The following is a 26,618-nucleotide window of genomic DNA, read 5'->3' as shown; positions in this document are numbered from 1 at the left end:
CCACTGAACATACCCAGGGAATCCAATATTCTATTCTCATGGTTCCTTCTCCAGCATGGGTTCCTAAAGCGGTGGGGGAAGTGGTTCCACAAACCTTGTGAGGCAGCATGCGGGGTCTGGACCCACACTTCTTCTAGGGGATTAAAGGAGCACCTGAGATTCTCCAAGGAGCTGACTTAAGAAATGGTGCTCACGTTAGAGAAGTGTTAAGAGAGGTGAGTGTGCTGTTCTTCCCGATGGATGAGAGTTCTTAAGACCCAAGACCTGTTGAATTTATGTCCCGTATTAGGCCCAAGTGGACAGAAAAGCTAGTAATGATAGAGCGTCTAATTTGTGAAAGCCCGAGCATTCGATCTGCACTGCTCAGGTCCTCTCATTCCAAATTCCTGCTATCGAGGAACCCCGGGAGCTGTCACCGGCTGTAGTCCAGAGTAGACTATGGAGGGAAGCAAAAGCGTGGAGACCGTGGGCCAAGGTGGTGGCCACCTTGGTGGTGGCCAAGGAAGGAAGGACAGACTTACCGAGTGTAATTCCATTAGGCCACTGGATGTCCACTGTCACCAGGGGCCGCCTATCAAATCCATTCATTCCTGCTTTTTCTATTTTAGCTGGTTCTCCCCAGTCTGACCAGTACACAAAGCTAGGAAGAATTAAATGAGAAAGAAGCCTCAGTGGTTTAGAAGGAATAAATTTGTAGTTTGAGATACATATTTATTTATTTATTTATTTTTTATAAATTTTATTTATTTGACATACAGAGACCACAAATAGGCAGAGAGGCAGGCAGAGAGAGAGAGAGAGGAGGAAGCAGGCTCCCTGCTGAGCAGAGAGCCCGATGTGGGACTCGATCCCAGAACCCTGAGATCATGACCCGAGCTGAAGGCAGAGGCTTAACCCACTGAGCCACCCAGGTGCCCTGAGATACATATTTAAACGACGACAGGAAAGCTCTGGAGACCGACAGTAACAGGTAACGGTCTAAATTATATTCCAGATAAACAAAAGGTAACACGAAGAATCCACAAGCTCATTATGAACACTATTAATCTATGGAAGTGTGAGAATTATATTTCAGCCTCAAGTCACAGGTTATATATTTCCTTTCTAAAAGGCAAATTCTTTCAGAGGACTGAAAGTTGACTATATGTTAAGCCTTATCGAGGGGCTTGGCTGACTGTTCTCGCGAGGATTCTGGGGGTCAGGTGTCATTGCTAGAGCCTCCGTCAACTTCCTAAGCTGCTTTTCTATAGCCTTTAGCACCCACATAGGGGAGCCTCTTGGTGAAATGTTGCTAGAGAGATCCATTTACTTCAACTGGACTTTCAGACGACTTGGACATTTAGATGAAAGCGTTGAGGTAATAGAGCTACTAAAATCCTCACAACGCGTGCTAGTCCTTAGGTTTGGCAAAGCATTTGGACAAACATTAAAAATCACTTGCAGAGAAGCTAGTGGCCATAAGGGTTCAGACACCGCTTCTGCGTGTATGTCAAGTCAGACGTGTTTCCTTAATGTCAGTCAGTGCTCATCCTGCCGGGGGTCTGGAAGAGAGTGGACTTACTTGACCGTGACAGCGCTGACATATTGAACTGGGTAATTCTTTGTTGTGGGGAGCTGTAAGTCTTGGGGTTTCAGTACTATTTCAGCCAGGAGGAACAGCAACCGAAAGGCTATAAAAAACAGACTACACACCCAGACAGTGGGTCTAGAGCAAGGGAGGCGGGCTCCCGCAAGTCCGAGTTAAACAGGAACTTCCTCTTGGTTCCATCCAGGGTAGCTACTGAAATAGTCTTAGAAGCCACATCAGTCCAGTAGATGGTTTTGTACACCCAATCAACAGCGATGGCTGCAGGATTATAGACATTGTCGATCATTTTAACATGTCTGCCAACCTTGTCATCAATGGAGGCACTGAAACAGAACAGGTCACAGGACATTTAAGAGTTCGACACCATTGGAGCCTGGAGAATGGACTTGCTGTTTACAAAATGGTCAACAACTTTGTGCAGAAGAAACTCGAGTCACACCATAGCTCACCCCTCACACCATTTAATGATGCTTCTTACTGATACTAAATAACAGTGTTCATTATTGAGTTGCTGGGAGGTACTCGATAAGCAGGACTGACACATTGCTAAGTGAGATGTCCTTTCTTATGCTCCTACAGCCACGGACACCTTGTACTCCATACACCATTGTTAGTCTCTAATGAGGAACTGAGAGTAAGTTAATAGTTGAGGAATCAATCAGTGTCCAGATTTAAGAGTCCCAGCTAATTAGATGCTAGCGTGGAGCTAGAAATTCCTCCAAGCCTTCACAAAGACCAAGGCTTAGGCTGAGACGCTAAGCAGAGAACTGAAGTTACCTGAAGATGGCCTTCTGACTTAGATCAGCCCAGAACAGTTTCTGAGCAGCAATGTCTGCATCAAGCGCTACAGTGTTTCTTAGCTGTTCCACTAGTTGGATATATTCTTTCCTCTCCAAGCCAATCTTCCGGATGTCTCTTCGATTCGTAAAGATCAGACTTGGCTCTTTGCCTGCAAGACAGGAGTCAGGTTTGTTTAGTGTCACTGTAAGAAGGCAAGGTCCTTCTAAGTCAGGAGGAAGCACTTAAAAAGGAAAGGCACGGCCCAACACCTGAGGAGATGGCTAGCTGCAGTGTGAGATGGCTAGCCCGGGGCACTGTAAGCACCTCCCACTGTTCAAGAAGGCAGTCCTGGGGTCACAGCACTCAAAAGTAGGGTGGCTGATCAGCCGGGAACAGTCTCTGAGCAGCTGTTGCCTAAGTTTCTTCCTGGGATTGCATTCAAGTTTTGGAAGCAGGAAGCAAGTGAACCTGGTAGACATTCATGGTATCATACGCAAAAGAAACTGACCAAGGCAGGTGTCTCGGGAAATGCTTTTTTTGTGATACTGCACTGGGAGGTAAGTAGCACTGATCTCAAGAACAGACAGTCCCAGACTTGGGATGATTCGATTTAGGATTTTTCAACTTTATGATGGTACAAAAGCAGTTTGCGTTCGTAAGAAGCACACTTTGAATTCAGAGTTGGGATCTTTGCTCAGGCCAGGGATACGTGCTACCATCCTCTCTTGTGATCTTCTCTCATGATGCTGGGCGGTAGCAGAGAGCCGAAACTCCCTGCAGCCCCCACGATCACGGAGACGTGAGTCCCGATGTGCTGACACGCATCGGTACCCATACAGCCGTTCCGCTTCTCCCTTTCAGTGTGGTACTCGGTAAGTGACATGAGACATTCCATACTTCCTGGGCTTTGTGTTAGATGACATTGCCCAGCTAGAAGCTGATGTAAGAGTTCTGAGTGTATTGACTAAACCGTGGTATTTGGTAGGTTGGGTATATTGAATACATTTTTGACTTGGGATATTTTCAACTTACCATGGGTTTATTGGGTTCTGACCCCATCCGAAGTCAGGGGGAGCTGTACTATTTTAATTCTGTAATTGAGCTGACTCTTGGGGTCAGTGACCGTATGCTTCGTAAGCGCTTACTCCTAAAGGGACCAGAGCAACACCAGTCCAAGTCCACTTACCTACTGCCTTGCACACGCCAGTGGCAAGGTCCATCTGATAGCCCCGACTACATTCACACTTGTAACCGCCTTTTAAGTTGATGCAAATCTGGCTGCAGATTCCCGGGTTTTGGCATTCATCAATATCTAGGAGGGAAATTAGGATTAGTCTTTTGTGCCTAGATGACCTACAGCAAGATACCGTCTTTTCCAGGCTTCTCCCCCAACGCCCCCCACCCAGGGCTGAGGCTCCCTTCCGGACTCACCTCCGCAGATTTTCTTATCTATCAGTTCAAACCCAGCAGCGCAATCACATTCGTAGCCTATCACGAGGTCTTTGCAGATGTGAGAACAGCCGCCATTATTAACCAAGCATTCGTTTACATCTGGGAGAAAAAGGGACCAGAGTTACCCCGTACCATATTTTAAATCGATTTTTGCCCCTGTTAACATTTAAACTCTGGGCTTTTTGCAATAACTTATCTAGATAGTCCGGTCAAACCCGTGACTTTCCTAAGGTCTAACAATTTGCTTTTAAGATACGCATCTCGGAGTGTTTGAGGGGGAGAGTAAACCCGGTCTGCTTGGCAGGTTACCAGCTGGCTGAGTCGTAGGAGTCCAGTGTCCTACAGCTGATCAGTTATCTTTAAGGAGGTGACGCTACGAAGGGAGCTTGTGACTGCTTCAACTTTGAAGGCATAACAGCGCCACTCTGAAGCCCAACCACGGAACTCGGTTCCTTAGAAGGGGTGTGCCAGGCCCTGCGCGAGGTCCGCACGGCATTAGCTAGGGGCGATGCGGTGAACCTTCCCCGCTGGGTGCCCAGGCAAGCCCTCCACTTACGACATTCTTTCAGGGGTTCGTCACTCCAGTCCCTGCAGTCCTGCTCCTGGTTACATACTTGACTGATATCTATGCACTCCCCACTTCTGCACTTGAACTTGCCGGGGCCCAAGCACTGATTGACTACAACGAGAAACACAGAAGCGAAGAGTCCGTTGGTGGGGCTGCCCCAGCAGTCCTCTGACTCCCCCCCGCCCCCCTGCCCCAGGAGGAGCCCCTCACCGTTTTTGCAGTTGACCTCGTCCGAGCCGTCTACGCAGTCCCGGATGCCGTTGCACTGCCGGCTGCCGTGGATGCAGCTACCGTCCTCGCACTCGAACTGGTCCGGGCGGCAGGTGCGCGAAGCTGCGGTGGGCGCGGGGGGAGGAAGCAGGAGGGTCAGCCGCACGGTCCCGGCGGACCCCCCGCAGCAGGCACGGAGCGGACCGCTGAGAAGACTACTTACGACAGTTGACCTCGTCACTGCCGTCTTTGCAGTCGGGGTCCCCGTCGCAGCGCCACTTCTTGTGGATGCACTCGCCGGAGCCGCACTGGGTCTCGCTGGCCGGGCACTTGGCGTGCATCACGGGCTGGCGGCCGCACTGCTCCAGCGACTCGTCGGACTGGTCGGAGCAGTCGGCGTCGTCGTCGCACAGCCAGCTGCGGGGGATGCAGGCCGAGGTGCCGCACCGGAACTCGTGCGCGCCGCACGTCGGGGGCGCGCACGCCTGCTCGTCGCTGCCGTCGCTGCAGTCGTCCTGGCCGTTGCAGACGAAATTCCTGGAGATGCAGCGGCCGCTGGAGCAGGTGAACTCGTCGGGGCTGCACGTGATGTTGCCTGCAGCGCGGAGAGGGCAGAGCCCGCTGAGCGCGCGGGACTGGTCCCGGCTTCCCGAGCCTCGCCGCACGGCGCAGTGCGCGGGGTCTCATCGCGCCCCCTGGCCGGCCCTCCCAGCTTCACTTAAAAGCTAAGGTGGCATCCGAGTTCCTGGGGTACTCGCGTGCAGTCTCGGTATGCACAAGATGCAGGGGCTCTCAAGTAAGAAGGGGAAGAAAGGACCAAGAGAACAGCTGAAGGCTTAGAAGTTCATTTGAAGTGAGAACCACAACAGATTCCTAAAGGGATAGCGATTGGCCATGGCAATGGCAAAGACCGAGCGACCTCTAAATGGACAGACAGCTCGTCCGTCCAGGTTATCCGCTGAGAACACCACGTATGGGACATGCAGGCAAGTGTGGACTCATTAGAAGCATTAGGACACGATTAACGCACACCAGCCATTGTGTTCTGCTACCATACGTGGTTCCTTCTCTGTTGGTCCCTCAAACCAGGATCAGGAATAACAGATCTTAAATATTTTCAAGTGTTAGAAAGTCACTGCTTGGGCTGGAATCTATCTCTGTCCTCACCGCCCAATCCGCTAAATGATGATAAACCAGGCCGACTAGCCAGTTTGTACTTGGACTCAAATTCCTGCCGAATGAATCAAGGTCACAATTTGCTGGTAATTCGGGGAGAGACCACGACTCTCTTGGGAAGCAAAGTCTAGTTTTAGGAGGGAGATACTTGGCAGCTCTGGGGCTTACCAATACATGAAGCTCAATTCTGGGATTGAACCGAAACTCATTGGACTAGGTGCAGTGGTACTGACGTCGGAAGTCGACTTCTCCACACGAGACTGGTGTTTGGAGTACAAGCATGGTCAGCTCACTAGTACTCTGCGGCCGTGGGAGGCCTGTGCTTGTCAGCCCTGGGAGCTGTCGCTCTGGGAGCCCTATAAAAGGGCGGTAGCTTGAAAGAGTGCTCACAGCAATGTTTGTTCAACCCAGATAATTCCCAGGGCCTTGCCTGGAACGCACGGCACTTTATTACACATTTCCCAGGAACAGAAACATGAAAGCCTGTGAAACAGAGCTCGTATTTACAGGCAGGAACTATAAGAAGAGACCAATCAAGGACCATCGGCTGGGCAGGGTTTTCTCTGGGTCTCCGCTGGCAAGATGAGAGCTAACGCTTCTGGGCCAGGTAAACCTTTGGAAAGGCTCAAAGAGAATCTAGCTTGGAGGCAAGCCCAAGTTCCTCGTAGGCTACTCAGGTCATGTATTCCAAGAAGCAGACCCACTTGAGACCTCGGCGTGAGCTTGTGGCCCTAGTCCCCTTCCGGCTGTGCTGAGCCCACGTGAGGAAGGCCCGGGTCCCCCTGTCCTAATAGACACAGACGCCACACCGCTGTGGCTTCACTGACCTATTCTGGGTGGCAGTGCCCTGAACGACTTACCGTCTCCCGTCTATCTGCCTAGGAGGAACACCAGAGCAAGCAGTGGCCAGTCACCGGGGGACTCCTGCCAGAGTTTTAGGGCAGTAACGAAGGCCAAGCAGCTGAGCGCACAGCGAAGTCACTGAAAAGCGAGTCACCGGAACCGCATCTTCACACTCGAGGGAGCGTCTCCCCCTGCCCACCCTTCTCTTTGAGCAAAAGGGTCTCGGGGATAAGCCACTCGACAGCAGTCTTCTTACCACAGTTCTCTTCATCTTCGCCACTGTCACAATCATTTTCACCATCACACCGCCAGGACACGGGGACACACTGAGTGGACCGGGCGCCACAGCTGATTTCATTTATGCGGCATGTTCTCATATCTGTTGATGATATACAGTCTCAAAAGAGCCTCCCCCACGCCTCCGTGCCACACAGCTGGTCCCGCGCTGCCTGCCCGGGCTCACACCTGTCCCTCGGTGGCCTGGCGAAGGGGTGAGATGCGACCTACTAGTGGAAGCCACGCCAGCCGGTGTCGCCCGGCGGGACCCCGGAGAGCCTCAACCGCGTTCCTCCTTCAAGGTTCCGTGGCGTGCTCAGCTCTGGCTTCCGTTTTATTTGGCACAGTTAGGTTTATTGGCCGGCCTGCTCCTTGACCTTTTTTTGTTTGTTTGTGATCTGTCAGATACCACATAAGGTCACCTAATGGCCACTTCCCAAAAGGCTAGATGACCTAACACCTGGGGAGCCTCCTGACTGGATTCCTTTAAAGGTTCTTCATGACCTACAGGAGCTTTGCCAAAACAGGGACCTCCTCCTAGTTCCTGACCTCACTGGGTCACCCTCAGCTAAAACTCAGGGCCGTGTTTCTGGGCAACCACACTTTCCTGGAGGGGATCTGACCTGCCGTGACCAATGTTCTTATCGCTCCCCTGACTCCTTGCCTCGAAAACTGAAATTGATGCATTTATCTTCTTTTCTGCTCCACTGAGTTTTGTCACCCTTACTCCATACCCAAACCTGCTTCCCAGGAGATGGGCACTTTTCGTGTTTCAACAGCTCTCGGCTGCTTCGAAGTGAATTCCAAGACTTTCTTCACCATGACATTCAAAGGATCCTAATTTACCTGTCCCAAATCCTCATCCCCTGTGATGTCACAGACCTTTTCCTGGCTATCTGCCTAAGAACACAGATACACAGTGTCATACCTATGACATTTTTCTTATTTAAGAATAAGCTGTAAGCTTTACCCTACTTTGATAACCTGAGGTAAGAGGTTTGTTAAAAAATCACGATGTCACCCTATTTCTAGCCACCTTACCCCTTCAGTAATGGACTATATATATATATGTCTCTGTGTGTGTGTGTATAAACATATATGTGTGTATACATATGTGTGTACATATATATGTACATATATACACATGCATATATGTATGTGTATGATGTACAGCTTATGCTATATATAGCATATAATGTTATATGTTATATGTGTATGTACAACATATATGTTATAACATATATGTAATATATAACGCACATATGTTAATATAACATATACTGTTATATGTTATATATAACATAAGCTATACATCTAAAAGCTTATCCTGGGCCCAAAGTGGGGAACCTCCTACCTCAACTTAGCTTCCAGGACCAGAGTACCATCTGCTTGGAGTCATGATTACCAAATATTTGAAATCTATGCACCTAGTCAAGGAGTTCTTAATCAAATCGGCTGGCTTCGGTCTTCAACATTCAATAGCAAAGCTACCCAAGAGAATGTCAGTCTTGTTAGACTAGGGACAATATCCTTTAATAGACACTCGTCAACTTGTTAATGACTTGACTGACCTTGGAGTCCACTGGCCCACACATCAAGGCAGGCCAAGGGAAATTACAACCAAGTTTTGGATGAAATAAGACTTAGAGCTACAAAACACGAAACAGCCTGGGAGAGTTATGGTCCAAAGCAAATCACTCACGGCACTGTTCTGGGTTTTCATCGGAGCCGTCTTCACAGTCGGGATCCCCGTCACACTGCCACCGGCTGGGGACGCACTGGCCATTGTTGCACACAAAGTCTGACTCGGCACACGTCTTCTTCACTATAAAAGTTGATCGGCGGGGTTAAAGTCATAGGCACCCAAGGGCTGATATTCCCGCTGGGGGTGAAACTGCCTGTTGACACCTTTTACTCCAACAACAGAATGGAGCCTGCTAGTGCTAAACTGCCAATATCCAGGCAAACACTAGAAAAATCTTTTTTTTTTTTTTTTTTTTTTTTTTTGGTTTTTGTGTTTTTCTCCAGAGGAGCAAGATGGTCATTTGAGAGAGTTGGGGGATATGGAAGTCATGGTAAGACAGGGGTTGCTCCTTACCTTACAACCCAGGGAGAATGTTTAAGCCCGGGTATAAACGATGTCACATTTAGAATCCAAGAGTTGGACTAACATCAGCTAAAAGTCACAGAAGATGCTGTGGGGGCTGCCAGCGTCCCCCCATGAGGGCTAGAGTGACAAATCACCTGAGAAAGGTATCCATTGTGCTACTAATTCCAACAAGGGCAGGCCTTTTCTCCTGTGATTCTGGTGACCATGCAACTTGTCCAAAAATGGGACAATCAGCAGAGTGGGGACACTGAGAAGTATGCCAGGAAGACAGGCATAAATCTGGACTCTCCTAAACCAACTGGGTGGCTTGGTCACTTGCCCACCAAGTAGTCAGAGACGGCAGGGAGGGTCTCCGTAAGCAGCCACATAGGGTGTTCTAGGCTTCTCCTTCCCAAGCTGCATTCTTCCTTGCTCACGTGCCTAAATTTCCAGTTTTCACTCTTCTTCCCTAATGAATATTCTATAATGGTAAATCAGCTAAAAGCTGACAGTTCGCTAAGAACTAGAAAGGGATTGCTTCAAGTCTGGGGTCTGAGCTAGGGACAGCTTGCAGAGGGAAACCCCCCTCTCCCTCGCCTCAGACACAGCGCAACAAGGAAATAGAGTGATTATAGCCCATTCTGACAACTCGAAAGACGTGGTGACAAATCCTGATGATCCAAAAGGGATACTTCTTCCCCATGAAATGTGTAGCCAAGGAAACAAGAAAGGCCACCTTAGCTCTTAGATTCACACCTGTTTCTAAAAATCACGGAAACGCTCAAACCCCAGTATTAATGGTGAAAGCGACATCTAGACTCGCACACCCCTGAGCCTGTCGGAAGGTGCGGGAGCGTCTGCGGAGCTAGTTTGCGGCAGTTCAGCCTGTGGTGGTCCTTGGAAGAGGATGGGGGGAGTCATTGTAAAGAGACCACGTGGTTTGAGGATGTATAAGATGTTACAGGAGTAGGCAAGACGGCTGTCCTACCAAGTGCTAATGCTAATGATAAACAGGGATAGAAACTTGCCAGAGATCCTCCCTCTCTGTTCTGAACACAGACTGGAAGGTTCAAGAAAGGCTGTTTGAATTGGGCCTTAAGAGATGGATAGAAACGTAGGTGTGTCACAGGGGAAGAGGTCTACCAGTTACCGGCTCAGAGGGTCTACGTTACTCATTAATCCGGTGAGCCTCTCGCTTCTAACAGATTTGAGTTGGGCAGGGGGGTGCTGATGGGAACACATGACTTGTGGATTCCAAGCGGCAGTTGACTAAAAATGCTGGTTGACATGCCTGAAAGAAACAGCTCTACTGAAACTATAGCCCAGTTCAATATCGAGACAGCGGACAGGAAAAATACTAAGCGGTTTTATATACGTTTTAAGCAACTGGGCCCCCTTTTCCCTTCCAGGGAGGAACATCTCAAAATAAACATGCAGAGCTTCCCTGAGCAACGTTCCCTCTCTCCTTCTCTACCTGCATACCCAGGAGGCAGAGACCGGTGCTGGCCAACGACATATTTAATTTTTCCCATTTTATGGGATTTCGAGTACATCTATTTATCCTCTTACCTCTTCCAAACCCTCCTGTCATGTGTGTAGAAGTTATTTATGTGGAGACTATTTTAGGAAGAGCCAGCGGTGATCCCTAAGATGACCCAGGTTAGCTGCTACTAAGGTAGTCAGTGGCCAAAGCAGGCTTCTGAAACATGAGAATAATTACTCTCTAAGAACAATGGGTTTTCCCATGTTGTTGCTCCGCATGAGACAAGTGCCGTGATGCCTTAGTGCCGCCATATTTGTAATGACGCATGAAGAAGCAGGGGAGGACACAACGAGATGGCACCTGAAGCTCCCTGCATTACCTTCTATTTTTCTTCTGTATTTCTAGTTTATAGAGTGGACATCTTTATATAACGTCCTTTAGAAGGCAAATGACCATGTTGTCACCGACATCCATACAGTCTTGTTTCAGGATTTTTACACCATAGAACCAAAGGATAAAAAATCACCTTCAGCATGTGTTCAAGGTAACCTAAAGGCCATGTTGACATGTAGCTGTCAGCTGTTGTGGCTCAACGTGAGGCATGTCTCACCATGATCTATGATCAGTGTGGGTATGTGCGTACCAGTGGGCATGAGGGTCTACTCCAGTTCTCTTGGGGAAACATTGTCTTCCGCCCTGCCTAAAAGCTTTAGAATTAGCATCTGTTGTAGGCAGAGGCTTTTTAAAAATCCTTATCTGATCTGTGATCTGCCCTGGCCTGGAGTTTCTATGTCAGGAGTTTAGGAACCTGCTGAAACCCAAGGGGATTTCTTACTATTCATGACTTAAAAAGTCTCTGCCTACAATAGATGCTTTCTTTTGGCGGGGGGTGGGGGGGAGTCAGGGCTATTTGAGAATTATAAAAATAGAAAGTCTGTTCTAAGTAAGCTTCTGTCTCTACTTCTCGTCGTCCTATCCCTATCCTAGCTTCCCATACTGAACGTCTGCCTGACCTACGATAAACCAGGTCCTGCCATTTCCAAGGACCTGCGCTCGATCGTCAACATTCCGTGCTCAGGCTGGTAGTCCCGTGTCAAACACTGAACCAGACTGCTCTAGACCAGGATGTATAGACTCTTGGGACCCTGGGGTTCATGGCAGTTCTTACGAACGGCCCCTTATTTTCAGAATCGTGATCCATTTGAGAAGCTAAGATAAGAGCATCACGTTCCGTGACGTGCGCGCACCCTCGTGAGGTGGCCCAGGACAGTCGGGCTCCTTACTCACCACAGTTCTTTTCATCACTGCCGTCAGCGCAGTCTTCGTCTCCGTCGCATTTCCACAGCAACGTAATACAGCGGCCGTTTGTGCACTGGAATTGGGAGGGTTCACATTTGGCTTTTCTTCCTAAAATCAAGAGGGAGCACTTAGCTAAGCTGGGATGCAAGCGTGGAAAGTTAGAGATGCAAGTTACCCAAAACCCGTGGATACGGTCCCTCTTGGAGGGACCGCTGCAGACTCAGCAGGGTAGAACATTCTAGTCACCAGGGCTGGGCAGGCACAGGGGCAGTGATGGACGGTTATTGAGTTCTTAGTGGGGCAAACGCCATCTGGAGAAGACTAGATTTCCCAGCCTCTCTTGGAATCAGGCATGAGGCTAAGGTCTGGCTAGTGGAATATAAGTAGGAATGGTAAGATAGACCTTCTGGGAAATATTGTCAAAGGGATGGGGGCCCATTTTCCTTCCTTCCTTTCTGACTCCTGAAAACTGCACGTGGTGGCTGGAGTAGTGATTCTGGGCCAATGGAGCCAGACCAAGAGAGAAGGAACCTCAATGGCCCAGAGGCCGTGGGGAGTTGGGTGGGACTCCCCTACCCGGGGTGTCATTTCCTCATTGGTTGAACTCACGAGTGTAGCTCGAATACAGCCAAATCTGAATCCTTTCATAGCATTTCTTGGCCACATTCTATACCATTCATGGATAATGTTCCCATTACAGGCAAACTGAGGGAGATTTACAAGAGGCCACAAGGAGGGGGCAGAACAGAGGTAAAATGCTTGGCTCCTTGTCTTCAAATTTGAGGTCTAATTAGAAAAAGATATGCTTACAAAACGCCTTGGGGATAAAAATCAAGAAGGGACAGTTGAGAGGTCAAGGGAGGTCCTTCTTAGCGACGGAAGGGAACGAAAGCACGGGAGAGCCCCAGACCGGATTCTGTTCCTCCAACTCTCTGCGTTCCTGTGCTCGACGTGTGGATGTTTCATTCACAGGGTGGCATGAATGAATCCTTGTAAGTGGAGCATGTAGTTTTGTTTTTTGTCCTTGCCTGTCACGGGACAGCTACCGTTCGGGTGTTTCCCATCCAGACGTGGGCCCGTCTGGAGGGGGTGATTTCTTTGAGCGACAAGGCAAGGGTCTAGCTGCTTCACAGACATAGACTGCAACTATTCGGGTGCCCCAGAGCTCCTGCAGATGACAGAGGGAGTCCTTCCCAGCAGAAAGCCTTCCGACTTCCTGCCGTCTCCCGGCATCAGCAGCTGGTTTAAGAAAAGACGCGCCGGTGACAAGCACGGGCTGGAACTCTTGTGCTGGGCACACAACACTCCCGTTGGCCTCCCGACTGTCAGCTACTCCCGGCTCTCTGGGGGCAGCCTGTGCTTTGTGGCTAACTCCCAGGGAGATGAGAATGCCGTCCAAGTCAGGGTTGCCATACGGGGGTGGTGGTATTCTCGGGAACGCAGTGTTTTCGTAAACCGTGTGCGCCACTCTGCTCCTAGGAGTCCAGTGAAGCTGGGACCCAGATAGAAAGTAGTAGATTTCGGTGGCATTTCTTACCTCTGTTTCATACCATCTGTTCGTTCCACAAGTATCTTACTGGGATTAAGATATTAGGGATTGAGGAGGGTAGAGGTTGGCAGGAAATGTCAGCGGCTGGCTTTAATCCTGTTCAACTGAATAGGAGAAGCGGCTACCTCTCCCCACCCATCACTGTAATCCCAAGAGCTTGTCCGTGTTCTCTGTGCTGGGGCGAGCTGCACAGGGCCCCGGCTTCATTTCTCTGTCCCCCGACCTTTGAGGGCTGTGCTAAGAACCTACTTAGAGCACTTCATGTAAAAGGAAGCAAGTGTGCGACTTGTCGTCGGACAACATCAATGGAAATCTAGTTGGAGAGAACAGTCAGGCTGCGGTTAGGAGGCTCCGGATTTTTTTTTTTTTTTTTACTGTGTTAGGTTAGTCACCATCATCAGTACATCATCAGTTTTTGATGCAGGGCTCCATGATTCGTTGTCTGCGTGTAACACCCAGGGCTCCATGCAACCCGTGCCCTCCTTAATACACATCACCGGGCTCACCCCTCCCCCACCTCCCTCCCCTCTGAAACCCTCAGTTTGTTTCCCGGAGTCCATAGTCTCTCATGGTTCATTTCCGCTTCTGATTTCCCCCAATTCACTTTTTCCTTCCTTCTCCTAATGTCCTCTGTGCTATTCCTTATGTTCCACATATAAGTGAAACCATATAATACTGGACTCTCTCTGCTTGACTTACTTCACTCAGCATCATCTCCTCTAAGCCCATCCACGTTGACTCAAAAGTTGGGTATTCCTCCTTTCTGATGGAGGCCTAATAGTCCATCGTGTATATGGACCCCATCTTCCTTATCCACTCATCTGTTGAAGGGCATCGCTACTCTCTTCCACGGTTTGGCAACTGTGGCCATTGCTGCCATGATCATTGGGGTGCACGTGGCCCTTCTTTTCACTACATCTTTGGCCCTGAATTATTTTTAAAGGTTTTCAGTACCAAAGTTTGCTCAGTGAAAAAGAGACAAAAATTCAGACACTGATATCAACACACTCAAAAAGGTAGGCACAGGGGCACCTGGGTGGCTCTGTGAGTTAAGCCTCTGCCTTCAGCTCAGGTCATGATCTCAGAGTGCTGGGATCAAGCCCTGCACTGGGCTCTCTGCTCAGCAGGGAGCCTGCTTCCTCCTCTCTCTCTGCCTGCCTCTCTGCCTATCTGTGATCTCTGTCTGTCAAATAAATAAATAAAATCTTAAAAAAAAAAAAAAGGTAGGCATATAATCAGGCTTCAACAGGGGTGTAAAACTAGGTGTCAAATGATGGTTTTCCCCTTCAGGGTTAGGCACTGAAGATCTTAAAATTGACTTCAGAAGCTACAGATATTCCTAGACACTCAAGCCAGCCTGCGATCAAATACAGGCACCCAGGTAAAATAAGGCTGGCGTTCAGCTCACCAGCATCTCCAAGAGGGTCTCTGAACCTAGTTGTAGCAAACTAATTGTGTGCAATAATAAATGATATTAAAATCCCAGAAGCAGTGCTTCCAAGTCAATACTGAAGAGATTCAGGGCAGAGAGACAAGCATGCTCTTGGTGTTTATTCCAATACGGTAAAACAAAAAGGAGTTTCATTTCTACCTTTGCATATCTGAGATACTGCCACTTTGGCCCGATTTTCCTAAACCTTCTGCCCAGTTATCTTAAAGCTGTGTTTTCGCCAGGACACACGCGGGGCTCTGCATTACCAGGGAGAACGGTGCGCGGGAGAAGGGAAGGATACTGCATGTTGCTTCTCCTTGACTAGATGAGCGGGGCGTGGGTCACAGGGGCTAAGTCTGGCCGGCTGCCTTTCTAAAGGACCCTCTCTTTAAAGAGAAGTGAGTAAAGATGATAGGCCTGACGGCTGTGCCTCAAGTTTCTTGTTATCTCAGTACTCTGTTATGACAGACTGCTCCTGGGCAGAAAGCGCTCCTGGTTCGGTTGAACTCCCCACCTTGCATAGTGGCCAGAGCCCCCGCCCCCACCCCGCCCCCACCCTGCCCCGGTACTAGGACCTCAGCCAGACTGCAGGGCTGTTTGTCTTCTGTCCAAGGTTCAAGAAGATTCTCCCTCACACCTCGGGGGCTCACTGGGAATGCCGTTTCACAGAGCCTCCAGGAGGACCGACAGCACCCGACAAGTTAAGAAGCTTTGGGTTTCCAGAGCTTTGGGGGGGATTACAGGGTTGTGGACCCAAAGTCTATTTTCATCCCTGACAGTTAGGTCTCGGGTTCAGCATTCTCCTTTCATAAAGGGAACAGGCTGAGCTTGAAATCATCTCCGCCTGAGGTGCTTTTGTGGATTTTTTCCCCCCAAGACTTACTTATTTTAGAGAGAGAGCAGGAGTGGGGGGACAGGGGGAGAGGCCGGGGAGAGAGTTCTAAGCAGACTCTGCACTGAGCCTGAAGCCCGACGTGGGGCTTGATCTCATGACCCTGAGATCACGACCTGGGCCGAAACCAAGAGTGGGACGCTCAGCTGACTGGTCACCCAGACACCTGCCCCACCCCCGCCCCGGTGCTTTTAATTCTTAGACTAAACTAAAACCACCAATGCCTCAAAAAATGACCCTAGAAGTAGAAGCTCTAGGCAGCCTGTATCCCCAGACCTATCTGCTCAGAAAGGTGAACAGTTGGGGGACAAGGTGGTTTTTAGCAGGTTCCTCAAAGCCACAGGGTTTCACAGGAATGCTTTAGCACCAAAAGTATGGTTAAAGTTGGGGAGGAAAGGCTGTGACTGTGGGGAACCCTGTGTGTTTTGCCTGTTTCCACCAGGAAGGCTTTCTGTTCCACTACTAGGGTTTCGTGTAAGCATTTGGAAAGTGTTCTTTCTATTGCTTTGAGAAATCGAACTGTTGGCCTCCACCTGGGTTTTCTTTCAGCTCGAATACTTAGAACGAATATCCCTGCCCCTCTGGGTTGGTGGAGGGGTGGTTTGGAAGTCGCTGGCACCTCATCACCTATGTACGTCATCACAACTTTTGGCATTTGTAATGAATGAAGGCCCAGGAGTGTCAGAGGCTCACTTGCTAATTCTGTCCCTCGCACGGGGAGAATCCGATGCTGCAAACTTTTGACATCAAGGTGCCTTGTCCCAGGAGCCTTGCTTACCTAAGGAGTGAGTGCTGCTACCCAGCCATGTTGGCAGGTCACCGGCTCCAAGAAACTCGGGGGTTTACATGCATAGAGAAGTCAGCCTGCTGCTGTCTGACTGTCCCTGCAAGGGTTAACGGGGAAGAGCAACAGGGAAGCTTCAGTGGAGAACTACATAGACCTTCTAGTAAACACCCAGCCTTCAGCGTGGGCCACACATTTCCCTAGAGGGCTCCCCGCTGCCCAGACTACAGGGAGGTTCTGGGTATCAGGCGCAGACCTGAACTTGAACTTGCACTGAGAGGCTCCGGCTGCCACAGGCCCAAGGAGTCGGATGGCTCTCCCTCTCCTTGCCGGAGCACAAGGCTGTTATCTAGAGGAATTTCTTCAGTCCACTTGGTTCGCCACTTCGGGGCCGCCAAGGGCATTTATTTTTAGTGAGGCTCACTACTGCTGCTGCTTTCATGCCAGTCTTTCTATTCATAGGCTAAAACTCATTTTAGGACAAGCAGACCTGCGAGTCAGCAGAGTGGTTTTCTCTCTGGAGAGGTTAGTGAGTTGATAGGGAGGAAGGAAGACGGCTCCTGCCGTCAGGCACGAAGGCTGTGCTCTGGCCCTCCCGTCAGCCTCTAAAGCACTTGGAAGAACCAGCTAGAAGCTGTTCAACCCTTGGAAGAACCAGCTAGAAGCTGTTCAACCCTTGGGGTCATCCTTCTGATTCACTGAAAGAAGTGAATCTTACTGTTCACGTGTCAGTTTCTCCACGGACATCGGTGAGATGATCTTAAGAACCCTGGGTAAACACGTTCTTAAAATTGTTGGCCAAACACGCCTCTAAGACTTCAATTCACACCTAAATTCTAACTTCTACGCGCTGAGCGCGACTCTTCCCCCTTTTATGTATCAGGAAAGAGGAGTATGGACAGGGGTAGCGCAGCTCTTGCCCCAGACCAGCCTGTGCAGAAAGCAAAATTGAACCCTGGGCAGTCCGGCTCCAGAAGCCTCGGCACGGAGCATGCACGCAGCCTAGAGCACCTCGAACTCAGGACAGCTTCCTGCTGGAATATTCTGTCGCTTTTGCTTTTGGTAATTTGGGTAGTAGAGTCTGTTTAAATCGATCCAGAATTAGGCAGTTTCATCTGCCAAGATGATACTATCCTAACACAGTCTTACTATTGAAAGACAAGGCTGTGTTCCCTCCCTGCCCCATTTTCATAAGGAAAAAAAAAAAAAGCCATTCGAGTGTCCTCAGCAGGGTTTTTCCTAGAAGGTCGCCAGGGCTTGGCTTTCTAGTCTAGGGAACATTGGTCAAGTCGGAGCATATTGGCAAGTTATTCGTTCCTGTGGGTGGTAGACGGCTAGTGCTGGGTCGGGGGCGCTCCTGTTCTCATTTGTACCTGAGTCCCCACAGGGCTTGTTAGAACCTGTGCTGGGCCCTTCCTCCCAGATTTTCAGGTTCAGCAGGAGCAGAGTGGGGCCCAAGCTTGCCTTTCTGTATTCCCAGATGGTACTGACCTCCGACCATACTTTGAAACCACTGCCCAAAGGTGAGGAGGCTACGATCCAGCCCACCATGGAAGTGACTGGGTCAATTTCAGGGTTGGAATATGTAGTTCTGGCGCCATAAGCCACATGCCCATCGCCACAATAGACATTATGGTGACAGTATGAGATGGAACGTCTGTACCCATTAGGTAGGTAAAATCTAGATGCCTTAACAGGTATGCATGGTGAAGAGGTTCTTCTAAAATCTGTCTTGTCTTTGCCAGAAGCCCCTATCCTTGAGGGTCTGTATCACTTCCTCTAAACCCTTGGTCCCATAGAGACCCTGGGTTCTTCTCCCCTGGCATTTTGCCACCAAGCCCTGGCCCTGTCCAGGCTCACATCCCTCACTTGACCTAAATGTCTCCTGTTCTTCTGCCTCCTGGCCGCCACATTCTCTATCCATATCAAGATGGCAATTCAAGCAACCTAGAACGGCTTGAAGGGCCAAGGATGGGATCACGTCTAGGCTTCTCAACGTCTGGCCCCAGGGCTGAGTCTAGTTCCCCACCGACTTCCCCCAACTTTTCCCAGTTGGTGCCCACCAGCTATCTGCTCAGAGTATACCCAGGGATCCCCAGGCCTGTGCGCTCACTCTTGCTTGGTCTTGTTTGCTCCTGTCCCTGCTGTGTACTTCTCCACTGGAGTGGGCACCCATGTCTCCCCTTGAGGGAGGCCCTCCAGTCGTTTCTTGACCCACCAGGTGTGGTCTGGCTTCTTCCCGCTGGTCACACAGTGGCCATGTCCAGAGATGCTTGCCCTATCTGCATGCTTCTGTTTCTACACATGGGGATCCCCCTAAGGAAGGGCCTAGAATTTATCTTTGTAGCTTGGGACTAGGTTCCTGATGTCTCAAGAGTCTTTGGGCACTCGTGAGTGTTCCTGGATGGCTCAGCGGATTTAGTAATTCAGTAATAAAGCTGGTTTGAATTTTAGACTGTTCCTGAAGCATTCTTTCCAGCTTTTCTGAACCTGAAGCGTGTGACCAGTTGTCTGACCAACTAGAATACTCTGGAAGACTCTGCTTTACAGAGTCCAGTTCTCTGTGCCCACGGGAGTGCACTATCCTTATGGCACTTGGTCGTTTAAAACCCGTGTGCTTTCCCATATCTCTCTGTCAGAGCAAGTGTGTGAGTGTGGGCATGCCAGCCTCATTTTTCTGTGAGGACCGAGCTTCCGGGACGCAGGGAACAGTAGTGGCAGCTAACTGGCGGTGTCATAAATTTGATATGTGGGAACTGGATTTCACTTGGGACATGCTTTCATGCTCTTTGGGAATGTTGGCCACAACCTGTTGCTGCTCAGATCCGATCACTTTCGTAAGGTCATCTGAGGAGATGGAATAGTATCTAGCTTTGTCGCATTAGAGTCTATGTTCTTGGTGACAACTGGGAAGCATCGTATTGTGTAACAGAGGTAGCAGGTGGGAACTCCGGCAACCTTCGACTGCTATCTTTGCTGCCTCTTCTGTGATTTTATGATTAAGGCTTCAGTGTTGGGTCTGCCCACTCCTCTCCAGAACTTCTACGCCAGGCTGTAGTTGGAGCACTGATTTCCTGATTTGACTTCCCCACTAGACCGAATGCCATGGAAGAAAGGACCAACTCCCTAGTCACTGTGCCCACACCCACCACCATGCCTGCTGGTGCTGAATGGCACAGGGTAGGTGCTCCGTAGATGGATGTCAAGTGTTTGAAGCCGAAGTATGAGGAATGTCGGCATCAACCTACCACCTATTTCGTGAACCTACAGATCAGTTAATAACTCGGATCTTGGGAAGGCGTCTTTGGAAAAGGAGAGATTAGGGGCAGTCTACAAAATAGGAACTGTGTTAACTCAGGGTTTGGCGGGAAAAGAACTGAGATCTAACACGTGAAGTAGTTTGCAAATGTTGTCTATCAACTAAGGTTTTATCATCTCTCTTGCTTGGCAAATTGCAAGCCCCACCCCTCCAGTCCCCCAAACCACATCTATATACATAAAGGCTCCTAGCCAGTAGGGCCAACCCAGAACCCAAGTTGGTGGCAAGATCAACCACTCTGGCCGGTGGTCCCAACTTAAAGTTTCTGCCTCCGAAGTTACTTCTTAATGCAAGAGCGTGCATACCCTTCCCCTTCTCCACCGGCTCTGGAGCATTTCTAAAATTTAAAGTCATCAAAGGCTCTCCAAGCAAACATTAAGGACCCCCCCCACCTTTTTTTTTTTTTTTTTTTTGCATAATCTCTGTCCTTAATATCATGGCACCTGGGAGGCATGCATGTTCTTGCTTAACTTAGAGCCCCTGAATAACCAGCAGGCCCAAGCTTTCCTAGGACACATCACACGAAGGAAGAAGTACGCTACCTTTACGGTATCACCTGCCATCTGCTTTAGTTCCTGCAGCATGGCTAGTGTGTCTAACCAGGTGGTATTAACCAGACTTAGAGTTTTTATTGCTAAGCCAACAGAAGAGCTTAGCAAAGAGACACAGATTCCAGCTGAAAAATGCAGAGTGAAATTATCAAGCAGGATTCTGATAGAGGTAAGTCAAACTGAGCCTGAAAGCTAACAAGCTGTCAGTCCTCAAATCTGCTAGCTAAAAATTCTTTAGCTGGGCACAAAAAAATTGTCCCTGGTTGCTTCTGCTCAACAGGTACATCTCGCCCATCACCGTACTTCCTTTGTCTTGGAAGTACTGTCCATGTTGTGCCCTAAGAATTCTTCTGAGGTGGACGTAGAGGAGAAGGGAACATAATAAGCAATTTTGAGTCTATCAATTAACCATCTGGAGAGCATCCCACCCTGAGAGGCTCTCCTAAGGCAGGTACATTTATCATAAACATCATTGCAGACCTTATCATAGCCCTTGGAGGCATTTGATTTCTCGTAGGATAGAATGGGAAGGTAGCTTTCCAAAGTAAATTTAACTGTGACTGAAGGTCAAAGAGGTAACTGCCTATCCTTGATCATCCGTCCTTCTACCAAAAAGGACAGCATCATTCACATTCTGTAAGAAATAGAGAACAGTCTAGGTATTTAACATGAGTTATCCGTACATGTATGCTGTGCTCCGAGTCTTTCGGCCTTTGGATGGAAACCCAACACCATATATCTGGGAGCTCCCTGTTCCCTTGATTATGGCCATGTTCTACTCTGGGAGTTCTTGTGAAGTCTCACCAGGTTGATAATTCTGGAATCGAAGGGGCTTGGAGCTACTTTTCATTGCTTCTAAAATGGTAGTTAAACTGCTCAAGTGAAATAGAATTTATGGTTATTCAACTTTATGAAAGGCAGAAACACTTAAATCAGGACCTCACTGCTTTGAAGCATGGAGACTGCCGTAATTAACCTTGCTAGAAATGCTAAGTGCTTCAGTATGCAATTGATCACGGCACAGTCACAACACTGGGCTGCCTGGCTGATCCTGGCCTTTATACACACACAAGGAATCTGGGGACACAAGCAGCAAAAGCCGAGAATCAAAACAACACAGGACGGACATTCTAGCTAAATGTCATGTGAAGGGAGCAACAGGCCCATTCACGGGAGGGAGGGAGGGGCTCAGACTTCAGGAAGCTGTCACTTGCCAGATGATCCTCCTTTAAAGAATCTTGCCTCCCAAGCTTGTTCTATGGTTGAATGAGGATTAGGATCACTGTCACAGTTTCCCTTGCTCCAAGGGGATGAGAGTTAAGTTTATTTTCTCTTTTCTCTGGGTTAAGCTAGCTAGTCCTACTAGCTTCATGAACCTTTCTCCACAGTCAGAGAAGTTTCTGTCTCCTCTTCTGCTCGTTGCTAGCCATTTTTGAACAGCCCTCCTAAAATCTTTGTTCTTCTAGGCTCTGGCTTTAATGAATATGTGGTACCCCACATCCTAATCTTAACTACCTTAGGCTGGAGGAAATGTACTAGAAATGTACTAGAATTCCCAAGGACTTGCAATCAGGAGTGCAACTCCACTCCTGAATTTCAACTTCTCTTGTTAGCCTGGTTGAAGTTTTCGGTCAGGATCTGAGAACATTCCTGCCCTGTCCTAGAGTATTTTAGACCAGTACCATGAGTGTATTTGGCGTGGGGTGGGGGGGTGGGGTGTTGAAGGTGGTTGAGAAGAAGGGATGTATACAAAACCAGGACCAAAAGGTCAACTCACACACCCTGGGGCTTTGAACTTCAGAGAGGAGTCAGTCTGGGTTGGCGTAAGATCAGTACCTCTTCAGCCAATCCCAGATTCTATCTGGTGGAAAAAACGATGTGCCCCCTTTCCTTTGAAAATGTATGTCTTGCGTGGGCTTTTGTTTTTCACTATTCATGGCATGTCACATATTTCACATGTGACACAGGGAGTCAAAGGGACCCTCACCTACCTCATACAAGGCCAACTAACTCCTTTCAGCAGTTTAGGGGCATTTGCAGCGTTCTACAGAATAACGTTAACCTCCAAGGGAAAGTTTTACATGTTACATTAAAAGAAAACATGCAGCAAAAAACCCTTTCCAGGAAGGTTGGTTATCAAGAGTTTCTGGTATACCTTAGTCTTTTGAAATGTCACGAAAAGTATAATACAAGTCATGGTACTATTCTGAGAAATCATTTAATAAGTTAGTATCGCTCATCCATTAATGATTAATGTTCTAGTCTGAAAATTCTTGTAGGCAGGCCTTCTCCAGGCCCTGAAGTTTGTTACCCGTCAGAGGCTGTCTCCACGACCCGCCTTTTTCTGGGAGTCCAGGTCGGGGAAAGCTTTTGGGAGGACAGTGCGAGGGAGCCTGTCTAGTGCTATGCGTTCCCTCACAGATCCCACTTCTCGGGCTGCTCTATGCTGAGTTCGCGGAGCCATGTGACCAACCCAAACGTGATCGGGCGGCCAGCCAATCGCAGAGGGCAGAAAAGCCCGTCCCAGCTTCACACGCTCGCTCGGGACAGTCCGAGCCAAAGGGCAGGGGGGGCACTGGGAGGCTTCGAACCCCCCAGGTATGGCCCGAGAGGGCTTGACCGCACACTTTCAAGTTGGCTCACTTCGGGAGCCACGTGACTGCAGGCAGGCGGGCCTCCTGAGCCGCGGGCGGTAGGAGCCAGGACTCTGGCATGGGTGCTCGGATCGGGGCAGCTTCTGTCCACTTCCCCGGAGCTGGCCAGCGGGGCCCGCCGCGTCCAGTCAAGATCACTTCAGGGGCGCGCCGGGACTCGGACCGAATTTGTGGAAGGGCTTCCTGTCCTCTGCCCAGGAAAGTTGTGCGGCTGCCACGGGGAGAGTGGCCGAGGACGGGGCTCCCGGGCCCAGTGCGGCAGACCCGGGGCCCTCGGCAGTAGTCCCCAGCGCCACACACCAGCTCTCTCGCGCTACTCCCTTTGATCTATTGTTTGGAATGAAGGCTAATTGCACAGTCACTAGATTAGGACTCAATTCCTCTCGAGGAAATCTCACCGGGAACGAAGATCAGCAAACTAACCTGATTAAGTCTTCCTTGCGCTCCCCCCCCGCACCCCCGCCCCGCCACACTGGAGACCCGAGAGGTTTACAAACACGGCGCGAGGGGGGAGCGGGGAGAAGGGGTGAAACACCCAGCGGGGAGTCCTGGCTGAGACCGCGCTCGTCCTCTAACCCCTACTCCAGAGAGACCACCGGCGCCCGGGGAGTCGCAGTCCGGGTGCGCAGGCTGCGCACTTCAAGTGGCTCCCTGGAGCCTCCCGGCTGCCGCCCATCGAACGTGCGCCCGCTCACCGTCACCGGGGACTCGCTGCCGGGACCCGCACCCGGCGCCCCGCGTCCCCGGGGGCGCCCACCCTCGACCACCGAACACTCCCACCCTCCCTCAAGTGCCAGGAGCGTGCCCCGGGCTCCCGCGCCCCGCTCGGCCCGACCCGGCCCTCTGCCTCCTTCCGAACACTCCGCCTGGCAGAGCAGACAGAACCATTGTTCAGAGGCTCCGAAGCCCACATTCCCGAGCCCCGGCCAAGCGGGCTGAAAAACAGGGCAAAACAGCGGCTTTGGGGGACAGAGTGTAAGGGAATGAAGACTAGTTCAGGCGAGGCTTTAGGACACCCCAAATCCCGCTGTCCCCCAAGCCCGGCTCCCCGTGGCCGCGGCGCTGACAGTCAGCTCAGAGGCGCCACCAGGGTTGGGAGGGAAAGCAGGCGAGCAGAGCGGAGAGGCGCCTCCTAGGAGGGGGGTGGGCAAAAGGAGACCCGCGCCTCGGGGCCCCCTGGCGCCCCGGCGGGGTCCGGACAGCCGGCGGAGGGGCGCGTCCTCACTCACCCGCTCCGGTGGCGCGGCTTTCCCGGGGCGCCCAGCACAGCGCGAGCAGCAGCCAGAGCGCCCAGCGCGCGGACGTGCCCATGGTGCCCGCCTGGATGGTGCCGCCGCCGCCGCTCGCTAGCTCCGCACAACAAGTTACCAGCCCTTCGCAAAGGAGGAAGGAGGTGGGGGCGGGGAGGGGGGAGGGGGAGGAGGAGAGGGAAGGAGTTAGAAAGGGGGAAAGGGAGCAGGGAAGAAGAGGGCACCCCCTCCCCTACAACTTGCACAATCTCCTCCCCACCAGCCAACCCACCCACCCACCCACCTCCCCGGGCCGCAGCAGCCGTGCAAGCGGAGCCTGCCGGCAGAAAATAATGCAGGCGCTGCAGAGGAGGGGAGGGTAGGGGAAGAGAGGGGACGGGGGGGGGGGGGGGAGGGGGGGTGGGGAGCCGAGAGCAGAGGAGAAGGCAGAAGAGAGCGGAGCCGGCGGCGGAGCACCCACACTGGCGGCTGCCGGGGCGCGGGGTGAGCGGCGAGGAGGGGGCAGGAGGGGGAGTGGTCAGCGACGGGAGGGGGGCGGTGGGGGGAGCGGCGGCCTCAGCCCTCCTTCCCCCCCACCAACAACGCGCTGCTCTCGGGAGCTCCGGGCAGCCAGGTGCCCGCGCGGGGCTGCGGGAGGGCGTGTGTGCGGGCGTGAGTGGCCGCGGCCGCCGCTGCCACCCGGGCTGCTCCTGGGGCCCGGCGGCTCCGCGCGTCCGCCCGGGGCTCACGGGGGCCCGGGGCGGCCGCTGGTTGGCTCGCGCGCCGCCCTCGCCTCCAATCCCCGGTGCCTGCCCTAATTTCCTGATCTCGGGAACCTGCCGCCGCAGCCGCCGTGCGCTCCCTACAGTCCCTACTGTACCCTCCCGGCCGAGGCGCGGCGGCAGCGGGGAGCGCTGATGCAACTCGCGCTGCTCTTGCCACCGCCCGCCCGCTAACGGGGCCGGCGGCCGGGGCGGGGGGGGGGGGGGACCCGCGGCTTCCCGAGGCTGCGAGCCTCTCCCTCTCTCCCTCTCTCCCTCCCTGCCACCCTCTCCGGCGCCCCCAAAGGCAGGCCGGTCCTGTGAGGCTGGTAGGTAGCGGCTTCCTCAGGCCTCCTAGCTCCACCTGAAAGTGATGGAGCCGACGGGCTCCACACCTTTGGGCTGCTCCGAGGTGGGGTTCGGGGTGCCTGTCTCAGTCGCACGCCGGGATGCCATTTTCGCTAAAAATTGAATGTGTTTTTCAATGAGAGTGAGTGAGTGAGTGTGTGTGTGTGTGTGTGTGTGTGTGTGTGTGTGTCTGTGTGTGTGTGTGTGTGTGTGTGTGTGTGTGTGGGGCTTGTTCTCTGGGATAGAACGGGACTGAAATAACCCAGGCTAGGAGGAGGGAGATTGCCAGCGCAGCCCTGCATTCACTCATCAACGATTAGAGTTAATTGCTAATTGCACAAAATGATAGTTTGAGGGCCTGTAATTAAAAGCTTAACCTTTTCTTGTTGGGGGGGAGGGGGAACCTAGGTTTATTCTTCTGGATACACTTTGTAACATTTAATTATAAGGCTTAAGAAAAAAAAAAGGAAGTAGGGCAAGATTCCGATTAAGGACTGATTCTTGTTTTGTGCACTGCAGGACCTGAGCCTGTAATTTGTTTTGTGTGTGTGTTTACTTTAGTTTTCTAGCACACTCTCTCCTGGCTGAGGTGCACTGTCTCGGGTGGTTTATTAAGCACTTAACGAGAGTTGGAGCGCACAAGGAGCCATTTCTCCATCTTAAATAAAGGGTTTACATATTTTCTTATTCTTTTCCTTTTCCTTTTTTTTTTTTTAAGTTATTTTCAGGTGGAAAATAACCCAAACTTTGCCAGATTCAATAGGACCATGTTCTAGAGGTGTTCTTTTGATGGGAACGTGGTGGGAACGGCTTATCTATATTCTCTTTGCCCTGGTGCTGCTAGGCTTCTGTCAAGGCTAGCCATCAGAGGGGATGTTTATGAGGAACTTACTGTATCCAGGAGATGGCAAGAAAAGGAAAATTGCAGAGGAGGAAAATTGCAGGATACATTTTAGTGGGGACAGGGGACATCAGGATGGCTAACTGATAAACATTAAGGGGCTTAACTCTGTGTCTGTGGAGGGTTACACTATCACTCATTCCCAACGCTGTTTTGCCCACTCCGTGATTGTACATTTAGTTCCAACTGCAGAGCCGTGCACATATTGCATGTGAAACTGAATTCGGATTTGTCTTACGCCGTTGGGTAGTGAAAATGCGTGTAGGTGTTGTTCTAACAGGCATTAAGGTGTGATGGTAAAACCTTTGGGGCACATTGCCTTCAATATTCTCAGGGTTCTGAAAGATCTGCAGATGAGGAAAGGTGGTAGAGGGGTGAGTGGAATCCATATGGAAAAGCACGTGGTTAATAAACAGTCCGTGTGGCTTGCGTTT

General features: G+C 50.8%; 1 protein-coding gene and 1 long non-coding RNA gene across 6 annotated transcripts in view; one reads left to right on the top strand and one right to left on the bottom strand.

Moving 5' to 3' along the window:
- Nucleotides 1–24,466, bottom strand: part of VLDLR (very low density lipoprotein receptor) — a 29,971-nt gene extending 5,505 nt beyond the window's left edge. The window contains exons 1-12 of one of the 2 annotated variants that reach the window (XM_059411939.1): nucleotides 24,175–24,466; nucleotides 11,753–11,872; nucleotides 8,596–8,718; nucleotides 6,874–6,996; nucleotides 4,822–5,193; nucleotides 4,599–4,721; nucleotides 4,377–4,499; nucleotides 3,800–3,919; nucleotides 3,555–3,680; nucleotides 2,366–2,537; nucleotides 1,693–1,911; nucleotides 522–640 (exon numbers count right to left, since the gene is read on the bottom strand). In XM_059411939.1, coding sequence (XP_059267922.1) covers nucleotides 522–640; nucleotides 1,693–1,911; nucleotides 2,366–2,537; nucleotides 3,555–3,680; nucleotides 3,800–3,919; nucleotides 4,377–4,499; nucleotides 4,599–4,721; nucleotides 4,822–5,193; nucleotides 6,874–6,996; nucleotides 8,596–8,718; nucleotides 11,753–11,872; nucleotides 24,175–24,256 — 1,822 coding nt within the window. In that variant the 5' untranslated portion in view covers nucleotides 24,257–24,466. The remainder of the gene's footprint in view (nucleotides 1–521; nucleotides 641–1,692; nucleotides 1,912–2,365; nucleotides 2,538–3,554; nucleotides 3,681–3,799; nucleotides 3,920–4,376; nucleotides 4,500–4,598; nucleotides 4,722–4,821; nucleotides 5,194–6,873; nucleotides 6,997–8,595; nucleotides 8,719–11,752; nucleotides 11,873–24,174) is intronic. The other variant, XM_059411938.1, reaches the window with a different exon arrangement.
- Nucleotides 24,467–24,484: 18 nt separating this feature from the next.
- LOC132024850 (uncharacterized) overlaps nucleotides 24,485–26,618 on the top strand; it is a 121,757-nt gene continuing 119,623 nt past the window's right edge. For all 4 annotated transcript variants that reach the window (XR_009406335.1, XR_009406334.1, XR_009406333.1 and 1 more), the window contains exon 1: nucleotides 24,485–24,678. This is a non-coding gene — a long non-coding RNA (uncharacterized LOC132024850). The remainder of the gene's footprint in view (nucleotides 24,679–26,618) is intronic.

This window comes from Mustela nigripes, chromosome 9 (assembly GCF_022355385.1).
Source record: "Mustela nigripes isolate SB6536 chromosome 9, MUSNIG.SB6536, whole genome shotgun sequence".
In the NCBI taxonomy this organism is placed as follows: Eukaryota; Metazoa; Chordata; class Mammalia; order Carnivora; family Mustelidae; genus Mustela; species Mustela nigripes.
This window is presented reverse-complemented; position numbering and strand designations above follow the sequence as displayed.